At 38.8% G+C, this 25,370-nt stretch overlaps 1 protein-coding gene across 1 annotated transcript in view; it reads right to left on the reverse strand.

The window, feature by feature from the left end:
• VPS13B (vacuolar protein sorting 13 homolog B) overlaps positions 1-25,120 on the reverse strand; it is an 823,218-nt gene extending 798,098 nt beyond the window's left edge. The window contains exons 1-2 of the mRNA XM_032247702.1: positions 24,310-25,120; positions 23,751-23,924 (exon numbers count right to left, since the gene is read on the reverse strand). Of these exons, the coding sequence (XP_032103593.1) occupies positions 23,751-23,897 (147 nt within the window). The 5' untranslated portion in view covers positions 23,898-23,924; positions 24,310-25,120. The remainder of the gene's footprint in view (positions 1-23,750; positions 23,925-24,309) is intronic.
• Positions 25,121-25,370: the final 250 nt, after the last annotated feature.

Below are 25,370 nucleotides of genomic sequence, written 5' to 3' on the forward strand. Positions count from 1 at the left end.
AATCAACTAAATAAAAAATTCACTAAAAGGGCTCAGCAGCAGATCTGAGTTGGCAAAAGAATCAGTGAATACAAAATCAAATGCATCACAGCCAAAATGTAGAAAGACAGGGATCAAGAAAAAAATCTTGAGAGCAGAAAGACAAAAACAATTTTTAGGTACAAGGAAACTTTTAGTAGATTAACACCTAATTTCTCCAAGAATTTTATATCCAGCAAAATTATCCTTCAATAATGCAAGCAAATTAAAATATACTCAAACAAAGAATAAGATAATTGATTCCTAGCAGAATATTAATGGAAGTTCATTAGGCTGAAAGAAAGTAACAACAGATGATAAAACAAATACATAAAACAAAACAATCAATACAGGTAATTATGTTGGTAACTGTTAAAGGACAGTATAAATGCTTTTTTCTCTTGTTCTTCTGATTTAAAAGGAAATTGCATAAAACAATAATGATAAAATTGTATAGTTGGACTTGTAACACATAAAGATGCAATATATGTGACAATAACAGCACAAGAAGCAGAAGAAAATGAAGCTATAGTAGGGAAATTTTCTCTATTTTAATGGAATAAAGTTATCAATAATCTCAAGTAGTTTGCAGTAAATCAGATGCATATTATAATCCCCCAAGCAACCACAAAGAAAATAATTCAAAAGTAATTTGAAAATCAGTAAAGGAATTAAAATAGAACATAAAAAATATCAATTTATTATAAAATAAATTATAAGAGTATCAGAGGAACAAAAAAATATGAGGCACACAGAAAAAATAGCAAAATTATAAATGTAAATCCAATCACATGAATACAAATTAGAGGTGAAGAGATTAAAAACTTCAATCAAAATGGTACCCAATGCTCATCTCCTCCACAAAGAAAAACCAAAACAAGTAGAGACACTGAGTTGAGTGTCTACAGGAAAACAATGGAATTCATCAGGAAGTGATGAAGATCTAAGGCATAGAAACTCCACATGTCAGCATAAAGAGGAAAGGAGAACACCTGGCCAAGATCAGCCTGGATCCAGAAGGGACTTCCCTTTGAGGAGAAAAGTTGAGCAAGACATCCTTAGCAGTTCCCATGACCACTGTGGATACTTGCAATCCTAGCTACAGGGCAACTCCACAGTCCTCACAGGCCCTGAGTCCAGCATAGGGAGCTGGCAGGTCCATAAAGCTGGATTGCTCAGGAGAGAGAATTCACATTTGATCCACTGAATTCCTCAGGATCCAAGCTGCTGCAGCACTGTATCATTTGGAGAATGAAGCAACTGCTAGAGTGCATTCTGCCTTGAGGCCCAATATCCCTAGCATCTCTACATCCCTTGGACCCTGTAATCAGAAAATGGTAACTGAGAGATGGCAGCCATTTCTCAGGGACTAAAGACAAGCCTGCCTAGCATTCCTCACCCCAAGCAAAGGCACACCACTGCCTCCACAAACACCCACAGTCTAGGCCACTCACAGAAAATGCTGATATTATGGCTGAAGAAATGACAGAAATTACATTACTGCACCCAGTGAGAAAAAAGGCTAAACAACCTACTCAACCAAAACTGCAGGTCAAATCTATAGGAAAAAGTTTTTTTCTTTTTTCTTTTGTTTTTTTTAATTTATTTTATTGCATTTTAGGTTTTGGGGTACATGTGAATAACAGGCAAGATTATTGCATAGGTACACACGTGGCAGTGTGATTTGCTGCCTTCCTCCCCATCACCTACATCAGGCATTTCTCCCCATGTTATCTCTCCCCAACTCCCCACCCCCCACTGACTCTCCCCTATTTCCCCCCAACAGACCTAAGTGTGTAGTGCTACTTATGCAGCCATCAAAAACGATGAGTTTGTGTCCTTTGTAGGGACATGGATGAACCTGGAAACCATCATTCTCAGCAAACTGACAGAAGAGCAGAAGATCAAAAACCGCATGTTCTCACTCATAGGCGGGTGTTGAACAATGAAAAAGTTTTTTTCTATGAAAAATACTCCATAAAATTGGAAGAGGTGGTTATTCCACCAGATATACAGATATCAAGCTAGGGACAAAAGAAGCATGAAAAGGCAAGGAAGCATGACACCTCCAAAGGAACACAGTAAGTCTCTAATTAAACATACCTCAAGGAAAACACACCTGCAAAATGTCTGAAAAGGAATTCACAGTAATTTCTTAAGGAAACTCAGTGAAATACAAAAGAATACAGATAGTTAATTCAATAAAATCAGAAAAACAATTTGTGATCTGAATGAGAAATTCAACAAATAGATATACATCATAGAAAAGAACCGAACAGAAATCTTGGCACTGAAGAAGTCAATGAATAAAATTTAAAAATACAATTGCAAGCTTTAGCAATACACTAGCTCAAGCAGAAGAGATTGTAATCCTGAACATAAGTCTTTCCAAATATAGTAAGTCTTCACCTAACATCATCAGTGGGTTCTTGGAAACTGTGATTTAAATTAAACATGTAACGAAACTAATTTTACCTAGGCTAACTGGTATAAACAAAAGTTCTTACAGCCTACTTCTACTCACAAAAACATCACCAATATTGTAAAGACTCAAACCACTTCTAATATCAAATACTGAAATAGATGTAGGCTATACGTACATTGAAGAAAGATTAATAAAATTACTAAAGTAGTATCAAATTTAATTATTATTAAATATAATTAAGATTAATAAATATTTACCAAATTTATGGTGAATCGGTGAATGACAGCAGTCACAATGATTGTGAATGAAATCGCGAAATAAATGTTTACAAAATGAAAACAGGAGTATCTTCTAATGCCACGCAGTTAAAAAACAATGAATATAGTGAGATCACTAAGTGCTTTGTGAATGCATCATATATTGTGCATTTGTATGATTATCCTATTATACTTCATGAATTTTTACTTTATAGTAACGTGATGATTCACATATGATTATCATATACTTTGTGAATTTTTATTTTACGGTAACATGCAATTGTTCATTTTCCAACCTGCTTATTCCAGTTCAGGGTAACAGGTGGCCAAAGCCTATCCCAAGCCACTCAGGGTAAAAAGTGGAAACCAATCTTGGACAGGATACCATTACATCACAGTGTACACACACACACACTCACACACACACACACACACATTCCCTCATACCACAGCAATTTAGACATACCAGTTAACCAAACATTCACATTTTGGGGAAGCAGAAAGAAACTAGAGTTTCTGGAGAAAATGCATGCTGACATGGGGAGAACAAGCAAACTTCATAAAGACAGAGGGCCTGACCAGGAATCATTTTAATGTTATAACTAAACAATGCCAAACATTATTTTGAGGTCCTGCAGTAACCCAGTTAGCCAAAAAACAAAGAATAAAGAAGAACGAAGAAGAAAGCCTACAGGACCTATGGGATACTATAAAGTAAAAAAAAAAAAAAAGAGCACACATTTCAGAGGTCCAAGAGAAGAGATCAGACAAGGCCTATAAAACCTATTTAAATAAATAATACCTGAAAACTTCTCAAGTCATGGGAGAAATATAAACATCCAGGTCCAGGAAGCTCAAAGTTCCCCAAATAGACTGAATAGAAAAAGGTCCTTTCAGGGTACATTATAGTCAAACTGAGTAAAGATGAACAGTATAATGAAACTGTCAAAATGCAGCCATAAAGAGAATTTTAAAAATAGGAAAAGTGTGAAGTAACATACAAGGGAATCTCAATAAGACTAACAGCAGATTTCTCGGTAGAAACATAGACCAAGAGAGAATGGAATGCATATTCAAAATGACGAAAGAAAACAAACTGTCAGCCAAGATTACCATATCCAGTAAACCTACCCTTCAGAAATGAAGGAGAAGTAAAATCTTTCCCAGAGAAGCAAAAAATGAGGTAATTTATCACCACTAGACTGGATGTACAAGAAATGATTAAGGAGTCCCTAGAACTGAAAGTGAATAGACTAAAACTATCATCATGAAAACATGTAGAAGTATGAATCTCCCTGATAAAGCAGATTCATGAATGAGAAAGAAAAATCAAACATTATCACTACAGAAACTACCAAACTGCAAAGATAAACAGTAAAAGAGTAAGGAAGAATATATATTTAAAAAACAAAAAGCAATTAGCAAAATGACAAGAGAAATTCCTCCCCTATCAATAATCTTGAATGAAATAAATAAACCCCCCAAATTAAAGGCTATAATCCCCAATTAAAAGCTATAAACTGGATGAACGGATTAACAAATAACAAGAGCCAGCTGGGCATGGTGGCCCATGCCTGTAATCCTAGCACTTTAGGAGGCTGAGGCAGGCCAATCACATCATCTGAGGTCAGGAGTTCAAGACCAGCCTGGCCCATGTAGTGAAACCCCAGCACTACAAAGATATGAAAATCACTTGGGCATGATGGTAGGTGCCTGTAATCCCAGCTACTTGGAAGGCTGAGGTGGAAGAATTGCTTGAACCCAGGAGGCAGAGGTGGCAGTGAACTGAGATTGTGCCACTGCACTCTAGGCTGAGTGACAGAGCAATACTCCGTCTTGAAAAATAAAAGACCCAAATATATGCTGCCTATAAGAAACTCACTTCTGTTAACATATACATAAACTTAAAATGAAAAAATAAAAAAAGTAATAAAAAATGAACAGGAATAGTAATCCTTAAATCAGAAAAAAACATATTTCAAGTCAAAAACTATACAAGGAGACAAAGAAGGTTATTATATAATAATAATAAAGTCGCCGGAGGAGGATCCAAGATGGCCGTTTAGGAACAGCTCAGGAGTGCAGGTCCCAGTGAAAGCACAGAGGGTGAGTGGACGCTGCATTTTTATTGCCCACAGACTAGGCAATTCCCAGGCGGAGGAGCTCCACAGGTCATCAGCGCAGCTGTTTCCGCCAGCGTGGCTGTGCCGGCCGGCGCCGCTGCTTTGCCCCGCGCAGCTGCTTTGTCGGTGCCCGGAGCAGCGGTTCTCCGTACAAAATACACCAGTCCAGGTGCCCTTTTGGCTGGCGATTGGAGCCACGTGAAGTCAACCATTTGTCTGTTTAAAAAGGGGACTCTTGAACCCAGGAGGCGGAAGTTGCGGTGAGCCGAGATCGCGCCATTGCACTCCAGCCTGGGAATAAGAGCGAAACTCCATCTCAAAAAAAGAAAAAAAAATTTAAAATAAAATAAATAAATAAAAAGGGGACTGAGCAGGGAACCAGGACAGTAGATTCCAGGGCAAAAAAAAAAAAAAAAAAAAAGCACCACAAACCTCAGTGCCCCTGTTTAAGCCAGCACAGCGAGTGGCTGCAGGGGAAAACAAACAGACCCAGGCGCCTCTTCAACAGGCAACTGGAACACCAACCTAAAAAAGGCTCTGAGGCAGGGAGTCAGGCGATCAGGCTCGGATGGTCCCACCCTCACAAAAGAACAGCAACCAGAAACTCTGGATTGAGAGTTTCACAGCAAGCGCAGCTGAACCCGGGATGGTCCAGCTCTGTGGGGCAGGGGCGTCCGCCATTACCGAGGCAGCCCACCACTAGGGAGGTAGTCAGCCAATGCTGAGGCACCCCGCCGTTGCCAAGGCAACCCGCCACTGCAGAGAGACTCCGCCTCAACAGAGGCGGGCCACCATCACCAAAGCAGTTCTAACTACACCCATATAAACAGGACTGCAGGGAAGTTCACTCGGCAGCTGGGCAGAGCCCACAGGAGCTCAGCAAAGCCTCTACAGGCAGTCAGAGACTAGGCTGCCTCCTTGCTGGGCAGGACAGCTCTGAAGGGAAAAAAAAAAAAAAAAAAAAAGAGAGAAGGCAGCAGCGTAACCAAAACTCATAAAGCCCAAAATCCCTGGGACAGAGCACCTGGGAACAAAAAGCAGTTTATGAGTTCTGCTGCAGCAGACCTAAACGTACCTGCCCAGCAGCTCTGAATGAACAACAGAGCTCACAACTCACCATTTGAGCTCCTATAAAGAAGAGACCATCTCCTCAAGCAGCTCCCTGACCCCTATATATCCAAAGAGCCACCTTATAAAGGAGAGATCAGATTGACACTAGGCGATATCCTTCTGGGACAAAGATAGCAGAAGAAGAAAACTGGTAACAACCCTTACTGTTCAGCAACTCCTGCAAGTGAACCCCAGGCAAGCAGGGCCTGAAGTGAACCTCAGCAGACCTACAGCAGAGGGGCCAGATTGTCAGAAGGAAAACCAAGAAACAGAAATAACCTCACCATCAACAAACAGAACGTCAATCTGAAAGATTTGAGACCCAATCTGAAAGCCAGCAACTACAAAGTCGACAGGTGGATAAACCCACAAAGATGGGAAGAAACCAGCGCAAAAAGGATGAAAACACCCGAAATCAGAACACCTCTCCTCCTACAAGGGATCACAGCTCCTCACCAGCAAGAGAACAAGGTTGGAGGGAGAACAAGTGTGATGAAATGACAGAATCAGACTTCAGAAGGTAGGTAGTAAGAAACTTCTGTGAACTTAAAGAACATGTTCTAACCAAATGCAAAGAAACTAAGAACCTTGAAAAAAGATTTGACGAAATGCTAACGAGAATGGACAAAATAGAAAGGAATATAAGTGAATTGATGGAGCTGAAAAACACAACACGAGAACTTCACGAAGCATACACAAGTATCAACAGCCGAATTGACCAAGCAGAAGAAAAGAAATTACAGGTCAAAGATCAACTCAATGAAATAAAACAGGAAGGCAAGACTAGAGAAAAAAGGGTAAAAAGGAATGAACAAAGTCTCCAAGAAATGTGGGACTATGTGAAAAGACCTAATCTACGTTTGATAGGCGTACCTGAATGTGACAAAGAGAATGAATCCAAGCTGGAAAATACTCTTCAGGATATTATCCAGGAAAACTTCCCCAACCTAGCAAGGCAGGCAAACATTCAAGTCCAGGAAATACAAAGAAGACCACAAAGATATTCGTCAAGAAGAGGAACCCCAAGGCACATAATCGTCAGATTCACCAGGGTTGAAATGAAGGAGAAAATACTAAGGGCAACCAGAGAGAAAGGTCGGCTTACCCACAAAGGAAAGTCCATCAGACTCACAGCAGATCTCTCAGCAGAAACCCTACAAGCCAGAAGAGAGTGGGGGCCAATAATCAACATCCTTAAAGAAAAGAACTTTCAACCCAGAATCTCCTTTCCAGCCAAACTAAGCTTCATAAGTGAAGGAAAAATAAAATCCTTTGGGAACATGCAAGTACTCAGAGATTTCGTCACCACCAGGCCAACTCTACAAGAGCTCCTGAAAGAGGCTCTACACATATAAAGGAAAACAAGTACCAGCTCAACTAAAGGGTAAAACACCCAGCTAGCGCCAAAATGGCAGTATCAAATTCACACATAACAATATTAACCCTAAATGTAAATGGACTAAATGCCCCAATCAAAAGACACAGACTGGCAAATTGGATAAAAAGACAAAACCCATCAGTGTGCTGTATCCAGGAAACCCATCTCACATGCAAGGATACACAAAGACTCAAAATAAAGGGATGGAGGAAGATTTACCAAGCAAATGGAGAGCAAAAAAAAGCAGGAGTTACAATTCTCATCTCTGATAAATTAGACTTTAAAGCACCAAAGATCAAAAGAGACAAAGAAGGACATTACATAATGGTAAAAGTATCAATGCAACAAGAAGAGCTAACGATCCTAAATATATGCGCACCCAATACAGGAGCACCCAGATACATAAGGCAAGTTCTTAATGACTTACAAAGAGACTTAGACTCCCACACAATAATAGTGGGAGACTTGAACACCCCATTGTCAATATTACACAGATCAACCAGACAGAAAATTAACAAGGATATCCAGGACTTGAACTCAGACCTGGACCAAGCAAACCTAACAGACATTTACAGAACTCTCCACCCCAAATCCACAGAATATACATTCTTCTCAGCACCACATCACACCTACTCTAAAACTGACCACATAATTGGGAGTAAATCACTCCTCAGCAAATGCAAAACAGCAGAAATCATAACAAACAGTCTCTCAGACCACAGTGCAATCAAGTTAGAACTCAGAATTCAAAAACTAACCCAGAACCGCACAGCTTTATGGAAACTGAACAACTTGCTCTTGAATGTTGACTGGATAAACAATGAAATGAAGACAGAAATAAAGATGTCCTTCGAAACCAACAAGAATGAAGACACAACATACCAGAATCTCTGGGACACATTTAAAGCAGTCTCTAGAGGAAAATATATAGCAATAACTGCCCATATGAGAAGCAAGGAGACATAAAAAATTGACACCCTATTGTCAAAACTGAAAGAGCTAGAGAAGCAAGATCAAAAAAACTCAAGGTCTAGCAGAAGACAAGAAATAGCTAAGATCAGAGCAGAACAGAAGGAGATAGAGACACAAAAAACCCTTCAAAAAATCAATAAATCCAGGAGCTGGTTTTTTGAAAAGATCAACAAAATAGACAGACCACTAGCCAGATTAATAAAAAAGAAAAGAGAGAATAACCAAATTGATGCAATAAAAAACGATAAAGTGGATATCACCACAGATTCCACAGAAATTCAAACCATCATCAGAGATTATTACAAACAACTCTATGCACATAAACTAATAAACCTGGAAGAAATGGATAAATTCCTGGACACTTGCCTCCTGCCAAGCCTAAACCAGGAAGAAGCCGAAACCCTGAACAGACCCATAACAAGGTCTGAAGTTGAGGCAGCAATTAAGAGCTTACCACCCAAAAAAAGCCCAGGTCCAGACGGGTTCACAGCCGAATTCTACCAGACATACAAAGAGGAGCTGGTGTCATTCCTTCTGAAAGTATTCCAAACAATACAAAAAGAGGGAATTCTTCCCAAATCATTTTATGAGACCAACATCATCCTGATTCCAAAACCCGGCAGAGACTCAACAAGAAAAGAAAACTTCAGGCCAATATCCATGATGAACATAGATGCAAAAATCTTCAATAAAATACTGACAAGCCGATTGCAACAGCACATCAAAAAGCTTATCCACCATGATCAAGTAGGCTCCATCCCGGGGATGCAAGGCTGGTTCAACATACGCAAGTCTATAAACGTAATTCACAACATAAACAGAACCAAAGACAAAAACCACATGATTATCTCAATTGATGCAGAGAAGGCCTTTGACAAAATTCAACAGCCCTTTACGCTAAAAACCCTCAATAAGCTAGGTATTGACAGAAAGTATCTCAAAATAATAAAAGCTATTTATGACAAACCAACAGCCAATATCATACTGAATGGGCAAAAACTGGAAGCATTCCCCTTGAAATGTGGCACCAGACAAGGATGCCCTCTCTCACCACTCCTATTCAATATAGTATTAGAAGTTCTAGACAGAGCAGTCAGGCAAGAAAAAGAAATAAAGAGCATTCAAATAGGAAAGGAGGATGTCAAATTGTCTCTATTTGCAGACGACATGATTGTATATCTAGAAGACCCCATCATCTCAGCCCGAAATCTCCTGAAACTGATGAGCAAGTTTAGCAAATTCTCAGGATACAAAATCAATGTGCAAAAATCACATGCATTCCTATACACCAATAACAGACTTAAAGAGAGCCAAATCAAGAACAAACTTCCATTCACAATTGCCACAAAGAGAATAAAATACATAGGAATACAACTAACAAGGAATGTAAAGGACCTCTTCAAGGAGAACTACAAGCCACTGCTCAACAAAATAAGAGGACACAAACAGATGGAGAAACATTCCATGTTCATGGTTAGGAAGAATCAATATCGTGAAAATGGCCATGCTGCCCAAAGTAATTTACAATTTCAACACTATTCCCATCAAGCTACCAATGACCTTCTCCACAGAACTGGAAAAAACCACCTTAAACTTCATATGGAACCAAAAGAGAGCCCGCATAGCCAAGTCAATTCTAAGCAAAAAGAACAAAGCGGGAGGCATCACACTACCGGACTTCAAACTATACTACAAGGCTACAGTAATCAAAACAGCATGGTACTGGTACCAAAACAGAGATATAGACCAATGGAACAGAACAAAGGCCTCTGAGGCAACACAACATATCTACAACCATCTGATCTTTGACAAACCTGACAAAAACAAGCAATGGGGAAAGGATTCCCTCTTCAATAAATGGTGTTGGGAAAGCTGGCTAGCCATGTGCAGAAAGCAGAAACTGAACTCCTTCCTGACACCTTACACTAAAATTAACTCCAGATGGATTAAAGACTTAAACATAAGACCTAACACCATAAAAACCCTAGAAGAAAATCTAGGCAAAATCATTCAGGACATAGGCGTAGGCAAGGACTTCATGACCAAAACACCAAAAGCATTGACAACAAAAGCCAAAATAGACAAATGGGACCTAATCAAACTCCACAGCTTCTGCACAGCAAAAAAAACTGTCATTAGAGTGAATTGGCAACCAACAGAATGGGAAAAAATTTTTGCTGTTTACCCATCTGACAAAGGGCTGATATCCAGAATTTACAAAGAACTAAAACAGATTTACAAGAAAAAAACTAACAAGCCCATTCAAAAGTGGGCAAAGGATATGAACAGACACTTTACAAAAGAAGACATACGTGAGGCCAACAAACATATGAAAAAATGCTCATCATCACTGGTCGTCAGAGAAATGCAAATCAAAACTACATTGAGATACCATCTCACGCCAGTTAGAATGGCGATCATTAAAAAATCTGGAGACAACAGATGCTGGAGAGGATGTGGAGAAATAGGAACACTTTTACACTGTTGGTTGGAGTGTAAATAAATTCAACCATTGCGGAAGACAGCGTGGCGATTCCTCAAGGACCTAGAAATAGAAATTCCATTTGACCCAGCAATCCCATTACTGGGTATATATCCAAAGGATTACAAATCGTTCTACTATAAGGACACGTGCACACGAATGTTCATTGCAGCACTGTTTACAATAGCAAAGACCTGGAGCCAACCCAAATGCCCATTGACGATAGACTAGATAGGGAAAATGTGGCACATATACACCATGGAATATTATGCAGCCATCAAAAAGGATGAGTTTGAGTCCTTTGTAGGGACACGGATGAACCTGGAAACCATCATTCTCAGCAAACTGACAGAAGAGCAGAAGATCAAACACCGCATGTTCTCACTCATAGGCGGGTGTTGAACAATGAGAACACATGGACACAGGGAGGGGAGCACTACACACTGGGGTCAGTTGGGGGGAAATAGGGGAGGGAGGGTGGGGGGTGGGAAGCTGGGGAGAGATAGCAAGGGGAGAAATGCCAGATGTAGGTGATGGGGAGGAAGGCAGCAAATCACACTGCCACGTGTGTACCTATGCAACAATTTTGCATGTTCTTCACATGTACTCCAAAACCTAAAATGCAATAAAATAAATGGGGAGAAAAATAATAATAATAATAATAATAATGAATTCAATTTGGCAAGCATCTATAACAACTATAAATATATACACACTCACCACTAGAGCACTCAGATAAAGGAAATATTATTAGATCTAAAGAGAGAGACAGACTCCATTACAATACTAGTTGGGGACTTTAACACCCACTCACAGCACTGAACAGATCATTGGCAGAAAATCAGCCAAAAGTATCAAATTTCAATTGCACTTTAGACCAAAGAGACCTAACAGATATTTACAGAACAGCTGCAGAATACATTCTTGCCATTAGCACACAAAAAAATTCTCCAAAACGGACCATAAATCTCAAAAAATTTTAAAAGTCAAATTCATATTATTTTCTAACCACAATAGAATAAAACTAAAAATCAGTTAACAAGGAAACTTTGGAAATTGTACAACTACATGGAAATTAAATATCATGCTCTTGAACAACCAATGGATGGATGGATCATGTTCTACATAAACTGTATTTGTTATAAATTACTTCTATGACTCAAATGCAAGAGAATTAGGATTATGATTTTCCTTTTTGATTTTGATTTTTTGATTTGTGTGACCTTGATCCAGTCAACTACTTTCTTCTTAAAATTCCAACACTCTCTCAAGAGTTTTAAAAGGCTTATATGAAATAATAAAAGGTTAAAATGCATTGGAAAAAAAATTTATTGTACCACTGTTCACAATAACAAAGACTTGGAACTGACCCAAATGTCCATCAATGACAGACTGGATAAAGAAAATATGGCACATATACACCATGGAATACTATGCAGCCATAAAAAAAGTATAAGTTCATGTCCTTTGCAGAGACATGGATGAAACGGGAAACCATCATTCTCAGCAAACTAACACAAGAACAGAAAACCAAATACCACATGTTCTCACCCATAAGTGGGAGCTGAACAATCAGAACACATGGACACAGGGAGGGGAACATCATACGCCAGGGCCTGTCAGGGGATGGGGGTCTAGAGGAGGGATAGCATTATGAGAAATACCTAATGTAGATGACGGGTTACCAGGGGCAGCAAACCACCATGGCACGTATATACCAATGTTCAAACTTGCACATTCTGTACATATACCCCAGAACTTAAAGTATAATAATAAATCATAATAATAAAAAGATTTCAAATAAACAACCTAACAATGCATGTCAAGGACCTAGAAAAGCAAGAGGCCAGGCATGGTGGCTCACGCCTATAATCCCAGCACTTTGGGAGGCTGAGGCAGGTGGATCACAATGTCAGGATTTCAAGACCAGCCTGACCAACATGGTGAAACCCCATCTCTACTAAAAATACAAAAATTAGCTGGGTGTGGTGGCACGTGCCTGTAATCCCAGCTACTCAGAAGGAAGGCTGAGGCAGGAGAATTGCTTGAGCCCCAGAGGCGGAGGTTGCAGTGAGCTGAGATCACACCACTGCACTCCAGCCTAGGCGACAGAGCAAGACTCCATCTCAAAAAAAAAAAAAAAAAAAAAAAAGAAAAGGAAGAATAAAACAAACACAAAATTAGTAGAAGGAAAGATATAAGATATTATGAGGATCAGAATACAAATAAATGAAATAGTGATCAAACAATACAAAAGATCAACAAAAGGAAAAGCTGGTTTTTTGAAAGATAAGCAAAATCAGCAAACTATTACACAGAATAAGAAAAAAAGAGGAAAAACCAAAGAAAAGGAAAAGATCATTAGTCACTCTTATGAACAAGTATACACCAACAAATTAGTAAACCTGGAGAACACAAATAAATTCCTGGACACATATAAGCTACCAAGATTGAACCAAGAAGAAACAGAAAACTTAACAGTCCAATAATGAGTAATGAGACTGAATCAGTAATAAAGTCATCCAACAAAGAAAAGCCTGGGACTGCATGGCTTCACTACTCTAAACTTTTTAAAATGAACACCATTCTTCTCAAACTATTCCACAACACTGAAGGACAGAAAATCCTTCCTAACTCATTCTAGAAGGCCAATATTACCCTAATAACAAAACCAAACAAGGAAACAACAGAAAAAGAAAACAAGACAATACACCTGATGAACATAGATACAAAATCCTCAACAAAATACAGCAAACCAAATCCAACAAGACAACAAAAAGATTATACACCATAATTAAGTGGGATTTATCCCAGGAATGTAAGAGTGGGCCAAAAAGCTTTGCCTCTAAGAACTGGAAGAAGACAAAATGCCCATTTTCACCATTCTTATTCAACATAGTACTGAAATCTTAGCCAGAGTAATTAAGCAAGGGAAAAAAAATTTTTTTAACAGGGATCCAAATTGGAAATGAAAAACTCAAATTGTCCTTACTTGCAGATGGCACGATCTCATACTCCAAAATACTTAAAGACTCTATAAAAAAAAACTAAAAAAAACTCTTAGAACTGACAAATTCAGTAAAGTTGCAGGATATAAAATCAACATATAAAAATTAGTAGTGTTTCCATATACCAATAAGTAGCTGAAAAAGAAATTAAGAAAGCGATCCCATTTCCAATAACTACAAAAAATAAAATATCCTAGAAATAAATTTAACCAAGGAAGCAAAAGATTTCTACAAAAAAAAAAAAACTGACAGAACACTGGTGAAAGAAATTGAAGAAAACACACAGAAATTAGAAAGACATCTCATGTCCATAAATTGGAAAAATTGTTATTAAAATGACCCAAAAAGATCTACAGATTCAATGCAATTCCTTTTCAATTACTAATGCTATTCGTTACGGATACATAAAAAACAAACATAAAATTCGTATTTGGCTACCAGGGTCTGATAGCCAAAGCAATTCTAAGCAAAAGACCAAATCTGCAAGCATCAAAATTTCTGACTTCAAAATAAACTACAAAACTATAGTAATCAAAACAGTGTGTTACTTGCATAGGAAGAGACATGCAGAACAGGAGAACAGAATAGCAAAACCAAAAATAAATTCACATATTAATAGCCATCAGGCTTTTTTTTTTTTTTTGAGACGGAGTTTCACTCTTGCTACCCAGGCTGGAGTGCAGTGGCGCGATCTCGGCTCACCGCAACCTCCGCCTCCTGGGTTCAGGCAATTCTCCTGCCTCAGCCTCCCGAGTAGCTGGGACATGCCCAGCTAATTTTTTTGTATTTTTAGTAGAGACGGGGTTTCACCATGTTGACCAGGATGGTCTCGATCTCTTGACCTCGTGATCCACCCGCCTCGGCCTCCCAAAGTGCTGGGATTACAGGCGTGAGCCACCATGCCCGGCCCGCCAACAGACTTTTAACAAATGCACCAAGAACACAGATTAGGGAAAGGACGGTCTCTCCAATCAATGGTGCTAGGAAAACTGGATATCCATATGCAAAAGAGTGACACTAGATACCAAAATCTTACCATACACAAAAATCAACACAAGATGGACTAAAGAGTTAAATTTAATTGCTACTACAACAACTGCAAAAATACACATTCATATCAAGAGAAGTCAGAAAATATTTGAACTGGATAAAAATGAAAACACAACATACCAAATTGTTGTGTTTTCATTTTTATCCAGTTCAAATATTCAGGTAAAGAAATTCATCGGGGAGAGAGATCCAAGATGGCTGACCACTAGCAGCTCGGGATTGTAGCTTCCAGTGAAAACGCAGAGAACGAGAGGACACCACACTTTCAGACGAATTTTTGTTGCTCACGCACCAGGAGATTCCCAGCGGAGGAGCCTCTCGGGTCACCAGCACAACTCTTGTGGCCAGCGTGGCGGTTTTGCCAGCGCCTCGGCGCGGCGGTTCTTGGTGCAGAGTCAGAAAAGCACCATCAATCTTAACGCCGCTGTTTTAGCCGGCGCAGTCGGTTGCTCAGATTCCAGCGCTGGGAATCAACAAGTTGGACGTCCATTCAGAAACCTAATTAGAAAGTCGGTAATTACAAAGACAACAGATGAATAAATTTATAACGAAGGGAAGAAACTAGCCTAAAAAAGCTGAGAGTACCCAAAATCGGAGCGCCTCTCCCTCTACAGGGGATCACAGTTCCTCATCAGCAACGAACAAGAACTGATGGAGAACGAGTGTGTTCCATTAACAGAAGTAGGCTTCAAAAGGTGGATGATAAGAAACTTCTGTGAGTTAAAAGAACTCGTTCTAACCCTATGCAAAGAAACTAAGAACTTTAAAAAAAGATCTGACAAAATGCTAACGAGAATAGACAATTTAGAGAGGAATATAAGTGAATTAATGGAGCTGAAAAACACAACACGGGAACTTCGCTAAGTATGCACAAGTTTTAACAGCCAAATTGATCAAGCAGAAGAAAGGATATCAGACGTTCAAGACCAATTTAATGAAATAAAACAAGAAGACAAGATTAGAGAAAAAAGGATAAAAAGGAATGAGCAAAGTCTCCAAGAAATACGGGACTATGTGAAAAGACCTAATCTATGTTTGATAGGTGTACCTGAATGTGACAAAGAGAATGAATCCAAGCTGGAAAATACTCTTCAGGATATTATCCAGGAAAACTTCCCCAACCTAGCAAGGCAGGCAAACATTCAAGTCCAGGAAATACAGAGAATACCACAAAGATATTCGTCAAGAAGAGCAACCCCAAGGCACATAATCGTCAGATTCACCAGGGTTGAAATGAAGGAGAAAATACTAAGGGCAGCCAGAGAGAAAGGTCGGCTTACCCACAAAGGGAAGCCCATCAGACTCACAGCAGATCTCTCAGCAGAAACCCTACAAGCCAGAAGAGAGTGGGGGCCAATAATCAACATCCTTAAAGAAAAGAACTTTCAACCCAGAATCTCCTAACCAGCCAAACTAAGCTTCATAAGTGAAGGAAAAATAAAATCTTTTGTGAACAAGCAAGTACTCAGAAATCATCACCTCCAGGCCTGCTTTACAAGAGTTTTTGAAAGAACCACCACACATAGAAAGGAACAACCAATATCAGCCTTTCCAAAAATATACCAAAATGTAAAAAGCATCAACATAATGAAGAATTTACATCAACTAATGGGCAAAACAGCCAGCTAACATCAAATGGCAGTATTAAACTCACATATATTATTATTAATCCTAAATTTAAATTGACTAAATCCCCCAATCAAAAGACACAGCCAAAACCCATCAGTATACTGCATCCAGACCCATCTCACGAGCAAGGATACACAAAGACTCAAAACAAAGGGATGGAGAAAGATCTACCAACCAAATGGAGAGCAAAAATAAATAAATAAATAAAAAGCAGGAGTTGCAATTCTCATCTCTGATAAAATAGACTTTAAACTTTAAAGCAACAAAGATCAAAAGAGGCAAAGAAGGACATTACATAATGGTAAAAGGATCAATGCAACAAGAAGAGCTAACGATCCTAAATATATACACACCCAATACAGGAACACCCAAATACATAAGACTTATAAAGAGACTTAGACTCCCACACAATAATAGTGGGACACTTCAACATCAATATTAGACAGATCAACGAGACAGAAAATTAACAAGAATATCCAGAACTTGAACTCAGATCCAGAACAAGTAAACTTAATATACATTTATAGAACTCTCCACTTTAAATACACAAAATATACACTCTTATTGGCACCACATCACACCTACTTACAGGTTTAAATGAAATACTGGTTGGCTGCTTGTTTATTATTTTCTTCCCTCATTTTTTCCTGTCTCCATTATTAAGCACAATTATTGGTATAAAAGAGGTTTTCAATACCCATTTTTAAACTGCATTCTAGCCTGGGCAATAAAGCAACACTTTCATTCTCTCTCCCTCTTCCTATTCCTCTTTCTTCCTCTCCTTCATTCCTTTTTTTTAATTTTTTTTTTAATTTTTTTCCTCTTTCTTTCTCTCTTTTTTTTCTTTCATTAAAAAAAAAAAAGAAATTCATAGCTGCAAATGTCTGCAACAGGAGAAAAAAAAAAAAAAAAAAAAAAAAGCCTGGGCAACATAGCAATACCTTGTCTCTATAAATAATTTTTTTTTTAATTAGCCAGACATGGTGGCACACATCTGTGGTCCCAGCTACTTTAGAGGCTGAGGCATGAGAATAAACTGAGCTTATATGGTCAAAGTTGCAGTGAGCAGTGATCAACATTACTCTAGTCTTGGCAAGAGAGCAAGGCTTTGTATCAAAAAAAAAAAAAGAAAGAAAGAAAGAAAAAGAAAATAAATAAAAATCTCCAATCAATACCCTAAATGTCCACCTTGAGAGAAGAAAAACAAAAACAAACCCCGGCCAAAATAAGAAATACGGAAATTCCTTGAAAGATACAACTCACCAAAACTGACAACAGCAGAAATAAAAGACTAAATGATCCTATATTTCTTAAATTAAATCAGCAGTTTATAACTTTACACCATAACCCAGATTTTTTTTTTCCTAACACTTAAAAAACTGAGAAGTTGGTGATCTCAAACTTCCTAATTCTGAAACCCACTACAATGCTACAATAATCAAAACTGTGTGATATTGTCATAAAGGCAGACATATAAATCAATGGAATAGTATTGAGAATCCAGAAACAAACCCTCACATCTATGGTCAAAGAATTTTTTATAAGGGTGCCAAGACCATTCAATGTGAAAGTACAGTTGTCAACAAATGGTGTTGGGAAAACTGAATATCCACACTTTAAAAAGAGAGAGAGAGATTGCAACACTACCTTATACTACCTAAGGGCAAAAAAATTAGAAGAAAACATAAGAGAAAAGCTTCATGACATTAGATTTGACAATGATTTCTTGGATATGACAGCAAAAATCTAGATAATTAATGAAAAAAATAGCTAAGTTGGACTTCATCAAAATTTAAAACTTTGGTGCATCAAAGAACACTATATTAGAGTAAAACACCACTGACAGCATGTGAGAAAATATCTGCAAATGCTTTATCATGTGTCTGATAAGGTATTGATATCCACAATACATAAAGAACTCCTATAACTCAACAACAGCAAAAAACAAAGAACCCAATTCAAAATTGGGCAAAGGACTCAAATAGGCATTTCTCCAAAGAAGACAAACATAGCTAATAAGAACATGAGAAGAGGGTTAACATCACTAATCATCAGAGAAATGCAAATTAAAACCACATTGAGATATCATTTCATACCCATTAGGATAGCTATATTTAAACAAACAGAAAACAACAAGTATTAGCACAGATATGGAACTTGGAACCTTAGCACATTGCTGGTAGGAATGTAAAACAATGCAATCACTGTGGAAAACAGTATGGTGATTCCTCAAAAAATAAACACAGAATTGCCATATGATCTAGCAATCCCGCTTCTGGGTATATACCCAAATAAATTAAAAGCAGGGTCTCAGGTATATTTGTACACCTACCCTCATATCACCATTATAGGCAAAAGGTGGAGGCAACCTAAATGTCTATCAATGAATGAATAAACAAACAAAATGTGGCATGTACATATAACTGATTATTTAGACTTAAAAACAAAGGACATAGTGGCATATACTATAACATAAATAAGCGTTTTTAGACATTGTACTAAGTGAAATATGCCAATAACAAAAGAACAAACACTGAATGATCCTATTCATATGAGATACTTAAAATAGTCAAATTCATATAATCATAAGTAAAATGGTGGTTGCAAGGGGCTAGGAAGAGGAGAAAATAGGAAGTTAGCATCTAATGGGTACAGAATTTCAGTTTGGGAAGATGAAAACATTCTAGAGATGGGTAGTAATGATGGTTGCACAACAATGTAAACATAAGTAATATCACAGAATTGTATATTTAAAAATAGTTAAGATAGGCCAGCCACAATGGCTCACACCTGTAATCCCAGCACTTTGGGAGGCCAAGGTGGGTGGACCACCTGAGATCAGGAGTTCAAGACCACCCTGGCCAACATAGTGAAACCCCATCTCTACTAAAAATACAAAAAATTAGCTGGGCATTGTGATGGGCACCAGTAATTCCAGTTACTCAGGAGGCTGAGGCAGAAGAATCACTTGAACCCGGGAAGTAGAGGTTGCAGTAATCTGAGATAGCACCATAACACTCCAGCCTGGGCAACAAGAGTGAAACCTCATCTCAAAAAAATAAAAATTGGTTAAGATGATGTTATATTATATACATTCTATCACAATTTTAAAAAACTACTAACATTGATCTTATATAAACTGTCAGAGATTATAAAAAGAGAGAGTACTTCACAAATAATAAGGCAAATATATATTTTTATATACGACATTCAAAACTAGGTAATAACATTACAAGAAAGGAAAATCACAGGCTAGTATCACTTATAAGCAAAGACACAGCAAAACCAATCAAAATTTAACAAATTGAATCCAATAATATGTAAAAAAGATAATACATAATCAGGTTTATTCCAGGAACACAAGGTTAAGATTTGAAAACAATGTAATTTACCACATTAACAAAATAAAAGAGAAAAATCACGTATCAACTCATTAAATGTAATATATGATAAAATTCAGCTTTCATTCATGATTTTTAAAACTCATTGGAAAAGTAGGAAAAGAAGATCTCAACTCAACAAAGGGTATTTATGGATAACAACATACTTAACGGTAAAACACTAAACACTTTCCCACTGAAATTAGAAACAAAAAAGGATGAATGTCTATTCTCATGATCTCTACCACATATTATATAAGAGGTCCTAGCCCAGTGCAATAATGAAATAAAATGAAATAAAAGATACAAGTATTGGATAGAAAGATGTAAAACTGTCATTATTTGCAGATGACATGATTGAACATAGACAACCAAAAGAACCTACCAAAAACTGTGAGACATGTTAGGCTACTAGCTAGAAGGTCAACATACTAAAATCCATTTGATTTCTCTGTACCAGTAACAAATTATTAGAAAATAAAGGGGTTTTTTCATTTGTTTTTGTTTTTTGGGACAGTCTCACTTTGTCACCCAGGCTGGAGTGCAGTGGCATGATCTTGGCTCACTGCAACCTCCACCTCCCCGGTTCAAGTGATTCTCGTGCCTCAGCATCCCAAGTAGCTGGGATTACAGGCGTGCGCCACCACACCTGGCTAATTTTTTTGTAATTTTAGAAGAGATGGGGTTTTGCCATATTGGCCAGGCTGTTTCAAACTACTGACCTCAAATGATCCACCCACCTCAGCCTCCCAAAGTGCTATGATTGGTTACAGGCAAGAGCCACTGAGCCTAGCCAGAAAATAAAGTTTTTAAAAATCTACTTAAACATCAGTAAAAAACAGATGAAATTCAATGAAACACATGCAAAATTTCTCTAAAAAGTTCAAAACACTGCTGAGAGAAATTAAAGGCCTAAAAATATGAAAAGCATTGCTCTGTATATGAATTGAAAAACTCAAAACTATGTCAACTCAGTATGTTAACATGTTAATTCATCCAAAATTGATCTACAGATTCAATGTAATCCCAGAAAAAACACCAACAGCTTTCCTTTTTGGAAATTAATTCTAAAAGTTACAAGTTGAAATCAAAATGTATATGATAAGCCGGGAGTGGTGGCTCACGCATGTAATCCCAGCACTTTGGGAGACCAAGGCAGGTGGATCACCTGAGGTCAGGAGCTCGAGACCAGCCTGGCCAACATGGTGAAACGCAGTCTCTAGTAAAAATACAAAAATTACCCAGGCATGATGGTGCATGCCTATAATTCCAGCTACTAGGGAGGCTGTGGCAGGAAAATTGCTTGAACCTGGGAGGCGAAGGTTGCACTGAGCCGAGATCGAGCCACTGCACTCCAGCCTGGGTAACAGAACAAGACTGAAAAAATAAATAAATAAAATGTATATGGAAATACAAAGGACTTAAAATAGTTATGACAATCTTGAAGGAGAAAAGAACAAAATTGTACTGATTACGCTGAGATATCAAGTCTCATTATAACAGCTACGGTAACCATATGGAGTGACACAAGAATAGACAAATAGATGAAAGAGTTCAGAAACAAATCCACATACATATGGCAACCTGATTTACAGCAAAGGCTTACCGTAATTGAGTAGGGAAACAAGAGTTCAAGAATTGGTATAGATCAACTGACAATCAATGGGAAAAAAATTAATCTTGACATCTATTACATATATGCAGAAAAACTAATTTGAGATGAATCATGGAATTCAATAAAGCTCCCAAAATAAATAGAAAAGAATATCTTCATGACATTGGTGTTAAGTAACGATTTCTTAAGCAACACAAGAAAAACCCTAACCGCAAGGGAAAAGATTGATAAATTGGACCTCAGTAAAATTATTAACTTTTATTCATCAAGACACCTTTATGAGTAAAGTGACAAGCCACAAACTGAGAGTAAATATTGCAAAACATATATGCTGGCAAAGGACTCATTTCCAAAATATATAAAGAATTTTTATACATCAATAATACAGAAAACCCATTTTTTAAAAAAGGAAAAAAGAATTCACAAAATAAAGATAGGTAAAAGGCCAATAAGAATATTAAGAAGGTGCTCAACATCATTAGTCATTAGGAAAATGCAAGTTAAAATTACAATGAGATACCACTACACACCCACTGGAAAGGCTAACATTAAAATAATAAATATACCAAGTAGCAGCAAAAATGTAAAATACCTAGAATGCTCATACATTGTTGGTGAGACTGGAATTGTTACAGCCACTTTGAAAGACTATTTGGCAGTATGAAAGCTAAACACATGCCTACCTTCTAGGTATACACCTAAGAGAAATTAATACTTATGTTATCAAGATTCATGTACTAGAATGTTCATGGAAGCTTTCTTCACAAGCCAAAAATATTAAAAACTCAAGTGTCCATCAACAGGAGAAAAGTAAATTGTAGAATCTTTATGCAATGGAATAGTAATGGCAATACAAAAAACAAACTCATCTAACAACATGGGTTAATCTTAGAAACGTTGAAAGAAAAAAAGCCAAACATTAAGTGATTTCAACTTATTTCAGGTTCAAAAACAGGTAAAAGGTATCTATGCTGACAGAAGTCAGATTACCAGTCACCTCTTTTAGGAGTGGGGAGTACTTTCCCCCACCCCCCAAGAAGGAGTCTCACTCTGTCACCCAGGATGGAGGGCAGTGGCATGATCTCAGTTCACTGCAACCTCCACCTCCCAGATAAAAGCAATTCTCCTGCCTCAGCCTCCCAAATACTTGGGATTATAGGCACATGCCACCATGTCCCGCTAATTTTCTATATTTTTAGTAGAGATGGGGTTTCACCATGTTGGCCAGGCTGGTCTCGAACTCCTGACCTCATGATCCACCCATCTCGGCCTCCCAAAGTACTGGGATTAGAAGCATGGGCCACCACGCCCAGCCTGGAGTACTTATTAAAAGTAAAACAGGTGAGCCTTTTGGGGTGCTGGAAACATTCTATTTTTTTTAATTGGACAGTAGTTGCACAGATGTAAAACATTTTAAAATTGAGCTGTTATACTTGGGATTTGTACTCAGTAAAAAAAAAAAAAACTAAAGTGAAAATATTGAAAATACCCACTCAACCTTGGAAAGAGGAAAAAGAAGCAGCCAGGAATATTATTTCTTAGTGTTAAGTCTAGATTGACTTAATAAAAGAGTAATAAAAGAGGCTGTGGACTATAACTACAAATTATCAATAACTATCACTGTCAGATTAAGTCTTCCCTTATCCTAAAAACCAGTTGGTCTCTGACTCTTCTGAGTTTCCACAGATGCTCAAGCCTAACAGAATTTCTTGGCATATGTTACTAATAAATGTACTAAATGAATTAATGAATACGTGAACCCTCAAGTTACAGTTTCTTGCATCAGACCAATCTCATGTTAAAAGGAACTAAAACGATTAATAAAGAAGTTTCCAATTTTACTGCCATTCTCAATGTATCTACTCAACACTCTGAGGATGCCGTGGGAAATGTGATCTGAACCTGCTCTTTTTTTTTTTTTTTTTTGGTCTTTTTTTTTCCTCAGCCCCACCAGCCAGCCACCCTTCCTGCTGGCTTTCAAACCCTTCCATTGCCCAAAAAGGACGAAAATGTAATCGAGTGGAGACATTACAGGCTCACACATAATTTTGACAATGTAAATTAGCATATTCGTAATGCTTGAAAATTGACTATACAGCCTGAACAATTCTGACACAAACGATGAAATCGTTTTCCTGTCAAAGCAACTTTGAGTAATCCCATTCTAATATACCATCACTAGGAACAAACTACTTTTTAAAATTATGTAGGCCGGGCCCAGTGGCTCACGCCTACAATCCCAGTACTTTGGGAGACCGAGGTGGCGGATCACCTGAGGTCAGAATGACAGCTACATAGCTTACCTGTTCCAGCACATCCAACTTTAACTCGAGCTTGCTGAGTACCACATCTCCACCCCATAGTGAAAGCTGTAGATCCGACGGCTTTAAGTTCTTGATGTAGCGATTCACATAGCTCATTAAAATTGGAGTTACATATGACTCCAGCATCTTTTAAGGTAAGGAGTCAAAGTCAAGCTGAAAGAAGTAAAGACAGAAACGTTAGAAGTTGGCGGTACAATGAAGAAAAAAGCGTTAGTTATCCGGCAGAAAGCAGTAAGTTCCCACCAAAGCGGCTGTTCGCCTCCTCTTAGAAGCAGAGAAAACTCAAGCGGACCCCCAGCTGCAGCTGCGACTTCCTCACAAGTACACCACCACTAGCCAGGCGAAGTAAGGAAGAGATACTGACCAGAAGACAGCGTGTCCCTCAGACTGGAAGAATGAAGTGAAGCAGGCTCACCAACCCAGCCACCCCGCGAGGCCTTCGCCTCCCGGAACCCAGCCGGATCTGCCACCAGAGAACCAGAGCTAAAGCCAGGCCCCCTCCTGCTCCCACTCCCTCTGCACTCCACCCTCCGCTCACTTGCCAGAGCACCGCGGCCTTCCCTCCACCTCCAGGTTCCCGGCACCCGCCCCCGCCGGCAGCGCGGCTCCCGTATCGCGCCACTTCCGGGTGTGCGGCACTTGGTGCTCAAAACAAACTGCCCCTCCACCGCCGCCACTCTACGCAGCCGGACCAGATTTCTCAGGGTGGAGAAACTACTCTGAGCGTCTTCGTGGAGGAGAACTCTTGCCTTCGGCTAGTCAGGGTCCCTGCTCCGACCCTGCTAGACAAAGCTCTAGGAAGTGTCTGAGGGGGTGAGGGGAACCGTAAAGTGGAAGCACCCGAGATCCGGAAGTGGCGCTCCGGTGAAAAGGTGGCTGCGGGTGCTGGGGCTGGCTGCGTCGCGGCGGTTCCCCAGGTGGAGGTCCGGCCTGGGTGGGGAAGCACAGGGGTCGCTGGTTCGATGCGGAGAAAGAGACCAGACCTAGCACTTAAAGCCCTGAAAAAATAGAGTGGGTTGTTTTTCTTGATAAATGAAAGGACTGCGAAGAGGAACTTGGGTTCAGTGAGGAGGGCAGAAGCAATAGGCCGCTGGTAGGAGGAGCAAGTGACAGATTTAAACTTAGTTCCGAGGTTTATTTGCTGGAAGGAAGGCGGCTGTGGGAAGAGAAATGAGATTCCGACGTATACCGTTGTAGGATGCGTTTTGGCCACACGTGTAGACAAGCTCTCGCATTCTGTTACTTTCACAAAGCAATGACAAAGTATTCCCTAGTTGGCTGATGAGGGGCGGAGGAGGGATGGTAAAGAGAAGATTGCAGGGAACCGTAGGATTGCAGTCTGACGTGGGATTTAGGGAAGCTGCGGGAATAACCAAAATGAAAGCGGAATTGAGAGTTCTAGAGATAAAGTGAAAGTAACTAGTAAATAATGAATCCAGAGTTGTAAGCGTCGGTGTTGGTTGTATTAGGCTGTAATGAGTCTATAAAATATTACCTTTCCGTATAATAGCTTGCAAGCTAACAAAGTCAAGAAACTCAAATATTAACTCTGAAAATATACATTGAACTTAGAGGAATCGCATAGACATGCTGCCCAAG

Source organism: Sapajus apella, unplaced genomic scaffold (genome assembly GCF_009761245.1).
Source record: "Sapajus apella isolate SASKATOON/1434 unplaced genomic scaffold, GSC_monkey_1.0 scaffold3, whole genome shotgun sequence".
NCBI classification, from domain to species: Eukaryota; Metazoa; Chordata; class Mammalia; order Primates; family Cebidae; genus Sapajus; species Sapajus apella.